The 11,073-nt window shown below is 53.5% G+C and overlaps 1 protein-coding gene across 2 annotated transcripts in view; it reads right to left on the reverse strand.

Annotated features, from left to right (window-relative positions):
• Positions 1–10,591, reverse strand: part of NETO1 (neuropilin and tolloid like 1) — a 677,063-nt gene extending 666,472 nt beyond the window's left edge. For both annotated transcript variants that reach the window (XM_085605913.1, XM_085605914.1), the window contains exon 1: positions 9,269–10,591. In XM_085605913.1, coding sequence (XP_085462039.1) covers positions 9,269–9,296 — 28 coding nt within the window. In that variant the 5' untranslated portion in view covers positions 9,297–10,591. The remainder of the gene's footprint in view (positions 1–9,268) is intronic.
• Between the last annotated feature and the right edge of the window lie 482 nt (positions 10,592–11,073).

Below are 11,073 nucleotides of genomic sequence, written 5' to 3' on the forward strand. Positions count from 1 at the left end.
CTACGGCAAGCCACCCACCAATACCACAAAGGTAATGCGGTATAGGTACCATACAGTGTACGACGTGTCTGTTGGTGCCACGCTTAATGGCCCGTGCATGGTATCACGGGAAATGGAACCCTGTCGCTTATGCCAAATCACCCCAAAAAAGTTTTGAGTGGCCTTTGATAGACAAAAGACTCGAGGAGGTGCATGGTGTCGCTGGGGAGGCAGTTCCGTTATGGCGGAGCACTTGCTCGGCCCGCGGGAGGTGGCGGGATCGATGCCCGCACTCCATTGAAGTAGTATTTACCGCCACTGCTATCAACCGGTCTGATACTTTTCCGCAATGAAATGCACTCAATGGATTGTCAGGAAATGACGTCAGGCCAGAATATTATCACATTTGGAGATGTTATAGAGCTGGGTATGTCGCTTCTTCAAGGGTGCCCCGTGGAGAGGAGTTCAGCTTTACCGAAAGTTACGAATCGATAAAGATGTAGTTAATAAATAGTGATTATTTGGCATATATCCTTTGTAAAGACCTAACTAAAACGTCAAAATGCAAACCTGGTAGCTAGAGGGCGTAGTGGTCAAACACTAGTACCATCAAAGGGCTGTGCAAAGGGGGTGACCAAGGGTTGTCTGCATAGAAGGTGACATCGCTGTAATCTTTCTTGTCAACTCGGAACCCAATACACTTTAAATCTGCATCTGCACATGCATAGTATTTAACTTTTATGATGCGATGGTTGGACGCTAAGATGTACATTTTTGGGTCGTGGGTGAAATCAACAGTCTCTACTTTGTGATTTAATGCAGACTGTTGACGAGTCAGCCTGCAAAGGGACTAGTAGAAGTAGCACTCGATCACGTAATATTGTATTTTGAATTAAGCGCCCAGTGCCTGGATGTGTAACGTAAATAGGGCATTCCTGTAAAGCGCTCCAACACATTCAGGTCGATCTCGCGCTATATTAATATGCAACATGTAATTGCGGGCTGCCTATATAGGCAGATCCATGATACCAGTGCATGCATTGCTCGCAAGATTTTGCTCCATATACTCGAGCACGTAGGAGACTAGCGGGGTTCACGGCCCCAAAACACCAGCACTGCACGGCCGGGAGCTGCCTGGGTCCCCGCTGATCGCGGGAGGTGCAACACATGTGGCGCTCCCTGGTTAAGGTTATCGCCCCCCTCCCGTCGGCTACGCTGCCGTTGAGGGTGGGGGGGCAGGCAGTGGGCTGCGTGCGGCAGGCACAATGGATCTGGCACGGGGATTGTTTAGTATGATACGAATCTTGTATGCTCCCCGTGCTTGAATGTGTAATGTAAATAGGGTGCTCAGGTAAGGCGCTCCAACACCTTCAGCTTGCGCTATATAATTATGCAACATGTATTGCTGGCTTCCTATAAGGCAGATAAATAATACAAGTGCATGCAATTTTCACATACGCGATTACTGGCATTAATAAACCCCCCGCACCTCAATGGAGAATCTGGTGCGGGACTCGCGCGGTTCGGGCGGGGAGCGGGTAATATGGTATGAATGTCGTAAACACCCCCTGCCTGAAGAGGTAATATAAATACGGTGCTCATGTTAAAGTGCTCCAATGCCTTCCGGTCAGGATCGCGCGATATAACTATTCATCATGTAATTGCAGGCTTCCTATAAGGCGGACACATGATACCAAGACATGCACTGTCCACATCACGCGATTACGGGTATTACTAATCCCCCCCGCCCCGCAAGGGTTAATCTGGTGCGGTGCTCGTGTGGCCTGGCACGGCGATCGTGTTATATGGTACGAATCCCCTATTCTCCCTGTGCCGGCTTGTGTAGGTTCGGTGCTCATATACAGCGCTTCAATACCTTTGGCGTCGAGTTTGCGCGACACAAATATGCAGCATGTATGTGCTGGCTTCCTATAAGGCAGATACTTGATACAAGTGCAGGCATTTGTTCACAAAATTTGCACCAATACCTTCCGGTCGAGCGCGCGCTAGATAAATAGGCAACATATGGTGGCTGGCTTCCTATGATGCAGACACATGATACAGGTACATGTATTACTCACAAGAAGTTGCTCGTGCCCACATTCGCGCGCATTAGGCGATCCCGGGCATTACGACTCCTCCTGCACCTGAACGGGTTATTTGGTCGGTGCTTGTGTCCGGCGCTCTAATTATTTGGTGCGCAGTACGGTTTGAGCTAATCACTAATCGACCGTGCCCGAATAAGGTATGTAAATACTGGGCTCATGTTCTGCACTCCCAACACCTTCGGGCGGGTCACGCGGTGACTCTGGCCAGATAATTATTATCCACGTGCCTGATGATGTATGTATATACGGTGCTCATGACCGGCGCGCCATTACCTTCGGGTCGAGTTCGCGCGACATATAAGGGCTAATTACAGTAAGGGTCGCGCAGTCCGATCCTGACCACACGTGACCACGTGTCGCTCGTCTCCAACCTTTTGCTGAAAGGGGGCGTGGGTCGCTTGTCATTGTTGTCTCGTTACCCACCCCCATTGCTTACGGCCTCGCCCTCCCAGGTGCATCAGTCCTTGGGCAGGGCGGACCAGTGTGGGGATAGTCCTAACGTAGAACTGTCATTGCCATGTTAGTAACAGTTAAACACGGGTCGCTGCCGACAGTCTTAAAGAGGTATGCTTAAGCCCGCAACTGGCCCCGCCAACATGCTTATGTGGGCCGCCTTCAACGGTCACTGACATGGGGAACTCACACATATCTAACTGTAACCTAGACACCCGGGTGGGTGCCTAGTCGGGCAGGGCAACGCAACCGAGATAGAATGGTAGTTATTATCTAATGCTAAAGGAAGTCTGGATTGAGCCACTAGATGGTGTAGATATGGGTGCAGCTCAGCGCCCCAATCCCATTGAATTCGGGGACGCACTGGCATAGCGGCAAAAGAATAAGTGGTCACCACATAGCGCATCACTAGGGCCTAATCACGGCAAGGTTACCGGCGTGATTGTCCAAGTGGTTGCGGGTGCGCCGCTCGCGAGCGGATTGCAACCCGTGGTTTTCCTCTGTCTCAAATCGACCGATAGTTCATGGTTAAGCCGTTTGGCCTGCAGAACACTGAGCTGGGCTCCATAACCAAGAGTTAGGCCTGCAGGAGGATTAGCTGAAGGAACCATATAGGAATGGGTCCGGATGTACTTTGGGGGGTATTCCCCTGCAACCAAAGACAGATTTCGGGTTGCGCGATGAAGACCTTCCACCCGGCTGGGGGTGGTATGGTTGTTATATAGCAAGTGTGCGGTCGTTCAAAGTTTGGTAAAGACCACGTAGAGCCCCAGGGCATCAGGGCATTATTGACCGTGCAGCACTCGCTACGTTCAGAATAGGGCCGGTATTTGCACCAAAGTCTCCGGTTGTTTCCCACAGACTTGTCTGCTCCCAAGGTTATCCTCCAGGGGTAGAACTTGACCTAAGGGGGTATTGCCTGCTTCGGCGGCACAAATAAGCGATAGCTACGCCGGGATGGAGTTACCATGCAGGTCCTGCCACCACTGGGTTCCCCCCAGGTGATGGGATCAAGTTAGGTGGGACCGCGAAGTCTACGGTTCTTGGGAAACTTCCTGCAGTAGGGCATTTAGCAACAGATAAGATACCAGCTTGTGAGTATCAGATATCTGCTTTCCAGCAGCTCCGTGCCCTGGGAGCACACGCGTTGCCCTAACCCTGTGGCCCTCCCACAAGGGAGCCGGGTAGCAAAACAAGTGAATAGGCTCCTTAGGCGGGCCTCTGGCCTTCAGCTGGGTGTAATCACCATCAATTGAAGACAGGCCCAGGTAAAAGGGGCTTTCCGTAATGCTTGGAGGACCATTGCGGTTGGTGGCACCCCCCACCGGAATCACTGGTCGCGTACGGCAGCTGCAGGAGACTGGTGCTGCTGTCCCAATATCTGGGGTGTCAGCGGGGCAAATACAAGGGGACATTATGACAGCGCGCAACGCTTAAGCCAAACAGATTCCCGAAGCTGGTATGCCTATGGGATCATCACTGAGCGATCCGTAGGGGCATAATTCCTATAAGGTATAAGGGATGGGGGGCAGGGGCAAGAGTCGCCCCTTGCCCATGGTCACGCGCTGGCAGTGAGGTGCACTCCTGTGCCCCAGGTTAACTATCTGAGGGGACTGTACAAATGTTAAGTAACCCTTCTCGTCATAATAGTCAAAGCGGGCAGGCCCAGGATTGTGAATAGGTGTAACCTTCCCGCTGGGGGGGCGAATAGTTATCGCACATCTTCACAGGCCCCTCTATTTCAACAGACCCCATCCGATTGGGATAGCGTCTAGGGATTGGGGACATAGATGGGGCCATCTACAATCCAGGGCTATAGCTCACTGGTATGTCTTGGGCCTGTGGTTATAAGGGATCTCACAGGGTTTGAGTCCCGCCCAAAGGGGTTTGGGCTTTATTCGCCATGAGATGATCCGGGGGAATGTAAAGGGGTACTTCGACTTGGATGGAGTACACCTCTCCCAAAGAGGCATGGATCTGTTTTATTGGATTTAAGCGAAGCATTGGTGAATAGAGGGTGCAGGTAAAGAGCTAGGTTGGTGGGGGGCCCTGGCTGCGACGGTTAGCCGCCTCCAGGGCTGTGGCGGAGTTACAGGGCGATCTGGAAGCAGGCCGGTACAAAGGGTACCTCTGCGCGGCACCACGTGGTGCCTGAGCCAAAACGAGGAGCCTCCAGAGAGGTCCCGGAAGCCGGTCGGCGCCCCGCTAGGCCTGTGGGCGGTTGTGGGCCTGAACAACCGGGGGCTTGCTATGCGACGCTCCGCCCCGAGAGGGGGGGTGTGAGTAGAATCTCAACGGCACGTGATCGAAAAAAGAATCACTTGGGGGGGCAGCACTTGCGGGTCGTTCCCGTGCTGCCCGGCTCATCAGGCGGGGCAGGTGAAGTAGATGGCCGCCTGCCCTTGGATCGCCCGTAAGATAACCCACCTATTACATATCCTGGAATTATGTAATAAATCCTGCAGCATTTGTTACCCAACTACAACTGTTTCTTGTGTCTTCTTTGGGTAACCTAATTTGGGGGAGGGGGGTGAGCGGGGTGCCCCTGGGGGTACTATGCCGCTGACCGCGGCCCCCGCAGGGGGCCACTCGGCGGTCGGCGCCTTAGTGGCCCCGGGGCCCCGGTCACCCCTCCCCACTCCATACTTCGGGGGGGGGCGGGGGCAGGGTTCCTGATTGTGCCCCCCTCCGTGTCAGGGGCCGGAAGTGACGCGAAAGGCGCGTCACTTCCGGGCCCAGGTGTGAGGGGAAGGCTATTTAGCCTTCCCCCACCCTCACTGGCGACCTCTTTGTCGCCCACCTCGCCTTTTTACCCTCCCTACCGCTTACCCGGCGTGGTGTGGTGGGGTGGGGTTTTTGGCTGAACGTTTTAATGTTTTTCTTTTCGTTGCAGGCGGAGTTACAGGGCGATCTGGAAGCAGGCCGGTACAAAGGGTACCTCTGCGCGGCACCACGTGGTGCCTGAGCCAAAACGAGGAGCCTCCAGAGAGGTCCCGGAAGCCGGTCGGCGCCCCGCTAGGCCTGTGGGCGGTTGTGGGCCTGAACAACCGGGGGCTTGCTATGCGACGCTCCGCCCCGAGAGGGGGGGTGTGAGTAGAATCTCAACGGCACGTGATCGAAAAAAGAATCACTTGGGGGGGCAGCACTTGCGGGTCGTTCCCGTGCTGCCCGGCTCATCAGGCGGGGCAGGTGAAGTAGATGGCCGCCTGCCCTTGGATCGCCCGTAAGATAACCCACCTATTACATATCCTGGAATTATGTAATAAATCCTGCAGCATTTGTTACCCAACTACAACTGTTTCTTGTGTCTTCTTTGGGTAACCTAATTTGGGGGAGGGGGGTGAGCGGGGTGCCCCTGGGGGTACTATGTGGAGACAGACCCAAGGCCTTCATCAGAGTGATTGAGATCAGCAGAACATAGGGAGTCTAATAGCAAAGGGGACAATTGAAGGTGGAGAGAAACTGTATGAAAAATAGAGAATGCAAGAGATGTTGGGGAATCAAAAAGATGGTCTGGCGACGGCAGTGCGACCGAGAAATAGTATGAGAATGGAGCTGCGAGTGGGAGACAGAAGCCATCGAAGGAAGGAAGTGAAATGGAGGGAAGGAGGGAGGGGGAACATGAACAGAGTGTACGATCAATCAGGGACAGATTAGCCTTTCGTCGCTACTATGTGCAGGCGCGCAACACCCATTGGGCTCACCGGGCTTCAGCCCCACCCGTCATGTGCGTCAGCCCGGCTGAGATAGCCTCGCGGGCTGGCGTCCGTCTGATTACAGCCGCACCCGAGTACTTAACAGGTCTTTAAAAGACCATTTACTCGTTAATGAGGCTTTTGTTGTGTGTTCACCCCTTCTTACAGCCACTCTCCCTATGGCTGGAAGACTTAGCCCCCCCGAAATCTTTTTCAGCCCCCCCCCCCCGAAATCTTTTTCAGCCCCCCCCGAAATTTTGCTCTAGTTGCCCGCCTGACTATGTGACATAGTGCAGTGAAACTGTTGGCTAGGCAAAATGCAAAGTGGTTTGCTTCTAAAATGTGCAGGGGGGTCTCTCGTTGGCGATGTGTGTGCCATGCCTTTATGGCTCATTATAGGCCGTGCACCTTCAGTAAAGCCTCGTCACTACATTTGCTGTGAGTCATGGCTGGGGCCATTTCAGTCTCTAACGTCAAACCGTCCAGCGGCCACGTGGCGCACCATCATAGGTTTTAAAACCATTCGGCACAGACGGTGTGTGAGTGGCGGTGCCGTTCAACGAAAACCTGCAAGTTTGCACTGTTTGTTTCTCACACCAAGTATTGGCAGCATGCCTGCTCACAGCACTGCGGACATGTTCCAGTCCTCGGATTCCTGGTGAATTACACGTCAGCGCCGGTGCAGGACGGTAGCCATGCGCAAGATGGCGCTACCCAAGGTCCCAGATCCGAGCTTCCATCTCTAGACAGGCAGAAGCGGCTGATCCTATGAAGGGAAAGTTCTTCTGTACGTGGCACGTGTTTGTGCTAGAATTCTTCATGAAAAAAGTGAAAACGTTGGCAAATTTAAACATAAGCCTATCGGTAACACTAGAAAAAGTTGCCGCATTCTTTCAAGCCTGTGCCAAACCGTGCATTAAGCGCAGTTCCATATTTTAGGATGAAGTCGAAGCCCACTGTGTTATCTTTTCTGTAGACGAGAGTTGTATGATGTTGAGAAAACCTGCTTGACCTGCTATGTTAAGGTGCATTATTTACATAAGAATGCAGAGGTGTGAGCAGTGCAGTAGAAACATGAAAGGGTCTTGTAGAAGTAAAGGACAAAAGGAGAGAGGAGTTCACAACACAACTAAGATATGAAAGATGAGGGAGAGAGGAGGAGAGGCCAAGAGTCGGAGTAATCGGAAAAGTGGAAGATTGCCAGAGAGAATGGAGAGAGAGACAGTGTATGTGTGTGTGAGACAAAGAGTGTGAGAGAGAGTGTGTGGGTGTGTGTGTGAGAGAGTGGTTTTGTGTGTGTGAGAGAGTGTGTGTGTGAGAGAAAGACAGTGAGAGAGAGAGAAAGAGAGAGAGAGAGTGAATGGAAATCATACCTATTACTAAAGCAATTGACTTTGATTTTGTATTTAAATTAAAATTCATCTCAGCTCACTCGAAGCCGGAACCCGTTCGCATAAACGCATAAGGTGTGATTCACAGCTGGTTGAAATCCAACATAAATGACAATTTCAACAAATAATTGTCGTCTGATGTCCACAAAGATGCACAAGGCATTGCCAAACGGTATGTGCGCTCCGAGGTTGATTTTTTTCCTAGCTGAGAAAACTCAAACCAGCCTCCCATTGGTTCCTTAGGCGACTTAGAAGCATCTTGTAACCGTTTATCGCTTGCTATGCTAATGGCACACCCGCATTATTAGTGCAAGCAATTGAACGATTCCCAATGCACCCTACAAGGCAGAGAACACATGCGTGCCCGACATTGTAAAATCCTCATTAAATATGCATCACAGAACTAGTAGTAGAAATGCCTATGGGTAAAGGCACCAAAACACACAAGACTTCACCCACACCATGCCCCCTAGAACATACCAATCACTGACCGGTTCCCTAATCTCGGAATTCCTTGAATTCGCCCATGTCCGCCAAAACAACAGATGAATCGCCCCTGCAAACATACTGTCGAATTTCAGCTTAAGGTGAAAACATCTCAGGTGTCCAACAAAGCACGCGCACAGAGATCCCTGCACCCCGGCAGTAATTCAAGATTTTCTTTTCGTTGCAAGAAAAAATGAAACATCAGAGCCTTGATCACATCCCCCCCGAAACTTAACACCCCGCCGCTTTTCAAGCAACACACCCAGCCACCTTCCTTTTTGCCTCAGCATACCACCCTCTGTCCTCGGCTATTTCAGCCCTACACTAAAGGCACCAGCCCTGAACCCACATCAGCAGACTGATTCTCTCGCCTCCACAACAGAACCTCACTCTACCAGCACACATCAAGCTAGCTATTTTACGTCAGCACCGAACATCTCACATCTCAAACCACCACCACACTGCGAACCCCAACCTTTTATTTCACAGCAGCACCCCTCAAATTCACCAGCACACATATCAGGCTCTCGTCCACCTAAAAAAGTAGCCTTGTCTTCAACCCACACCAGCACTCCACAATTTAACACAAACGCCATCTCACTCTTCAACAGCAAAGATCAGTGGCTGCTGTATATCAACACATTCACCCCTCAACTTACATCACCAAACTGCCCCCTCCCCCGCCCCGCCAAGCAGCGACGCCTCAAATTCAGAGCACACATTCCACATTTCTCCTCCACCACGACTCCCCCACCCCTCCACCGGCATCACTAGAATCTAGTCCTCGTCTGGCCGTCTCTTAAACCATGCCAATCCTTCTTCCCGAAAGCAAATACCCCTGACTTGTCACCCAACATCACCAGACTGTTCCCTGCACCTAACATCACAGAACCATCCATTCTCCTGCAGCAAGCCTGCTTGTCTTAAACTTTCAAGGGTAGCTAGCTCTCTGCACTCAAACTCGCCCCCTGTATCCCACCAAACAGCCAGACGTGAGACACATTAAGGGCTGCTCAGCCCGAGTATCATTCACAGCAGACATTCACTCCCCCCACATCCGGCGGCTGGACTGGGAAGAGGGTGGTTGTTCTCGCAGGCAAGTATCTTGACCCCACAGGCCACCACCACCAGCCACCACCGGCGCCGACATACTCACTGTGAAACAAACTGCGCCCATGGGTCATGTCTGTTCCTTGCACAAGGGGCTGCGATCTCCACTAATTCCATTTAGCTGCGGGAGGACTTCCAGCGGGGGCGGAGGGGAAAGGCACAGGCGCGATTCGAGAAGGCAGAACCGCACACCCAGGCGGCGAACACTGCGCGCACCGGCGGCACCCTCTTCCTCAGCAGCCTCCGACGTGGGCCGGCCTCAGCGCCTCAACCTGCGGTGTCATCGCCTGTCCTCCAGATGTGAGCAGAGACCAGTCGCAAACATCAGCGTGAAGTCGCGTGCCAAGCCCAGGGACACCCAGGCCACGTCCATAGCGAGAGGTTGCGCATAGATCCAACACACACACCAATTGCCCCAAAAAATCCAAAGGGCAGATTGATTGCTGAGAGGGGCTCAGTGATCATGCATAGCGGAAAGGGCCAGCACTGTCCGCGCCAGGGTCAGCAGACACCGCGCCAGGTTCATGCCAGACCAGCAGCACATCCGAGCACTCACTCACATGATCCCCGGGCCGGCGCGCTCACTATCCTACGGTGCTTCCCCTCCCGCATCCAGGGGATTAAAGAGTCCGTCATCAGCTCCCTCCGGCGGCTCCACCTTGCAAGGCTACCGCGTGCCACGAGCGGTGCGCACAAATGCCAGAAAAGTGGCTTCACATCATGTTTGCGCCTGGCGAGCCTTGGATGGAGACGAGACACCTCAAGAACGGCCACCACCCGCGCTCCTCAGGGCACAGGATCATCTCCACAAGCAGCAGCACAGCATCGTTCACCAGCAGCAAACCAGCAGCAGACCGCTTGCAGCGAAGAAAGGCTTCAGCCCCCGCGGGTATCACCCAGTGCTGGAAAAAGAAGGCACGTCCCAGCAGGCCACCCACTGCGCAAGATCACTCCTGTTCCCTGGTTTCCTTCAGCAGCAGCGGGCATAGTGCATCTGCGCCTGGGATACACTCACTTCGGCCGTACCCATCCCACGGCCGAGATAAAAAAGTTTCCTCCTCTCAAGGGACCTCCTGGTCCTGATGCTGGCAGGGGGTCCCGCGGCGGGTACAGCCGGGTGCCTCTTGTGCAGACTATGTAGCAGTGCGTCCGGTAGCAGCGTGCCAGGGGGCGGGTCGTGCTGAGGGATTACCAGGGCGGCTTTACTGCGGGCACCAGTTAGGGTTTGCGGAGCAGTCAGAGAGGATGCGAGGCGGGAGAAACCAGGTCTAGGTCCTTCCCCACTCGCTTTCTCTGTCTCCCTCCCTCGCACTGCGAGCCTAGAGCAGGATTCTCGCTAACCCTGTCCAGTGAAGGTCGGAGTCCTCCGAGTGCGGTGTTGGCGAGCAGATGCAGATGCGCTGCAGCCGCTGCAGTGCTGTTCATGCGGGGGAGTTGCGCGCGCTGGGTTCGTGCAGCTCCGGCAGGCGCCGCACCTGTTGCTGCAGCACCGGGGAGGGACGTGGAGGGCGCTATCCCGCTCCGCCGCACACAGGATGGAGAAGCGTTGAGCGGAGGAAAGGAGACGCGCGCCTAACACGAACACGCAATCCTCATCCCGTGAATCCCGTCACATCTGCCTAATGCACCACTGAGGCGCATTTCATGATCTGTCCGCGGTGTTAGCACATCTCAGAGGCGCGTAGGAGCAGGTCCCGTCGAGCCCTGCTTCAGTGTCCACAGTGAGCACAGACGCCGATTAACATGAAAGGATGCGGGGGTTGGGCATGGGAGAGGGCAGTGTCCTCTGCCCAGAGTGTGAAAACGGGAAATTTCTGTATTCGATGAATTTGCCTCACTTCCTTTAAACAG

Source organism: Triturus cristatus, chromosome 5_1 (genome assembly GCF_964204655.1).
Source record: "Triturus cristatus chromosome 5_1, aTriCri1.1, whole genome shotgun sequence".
Lineage (NCBI taxonomy): Eukaryota > Metazoa > Chordata > Amphibia > Caudata > Salamandridae > Triturus > Triturus cristatus.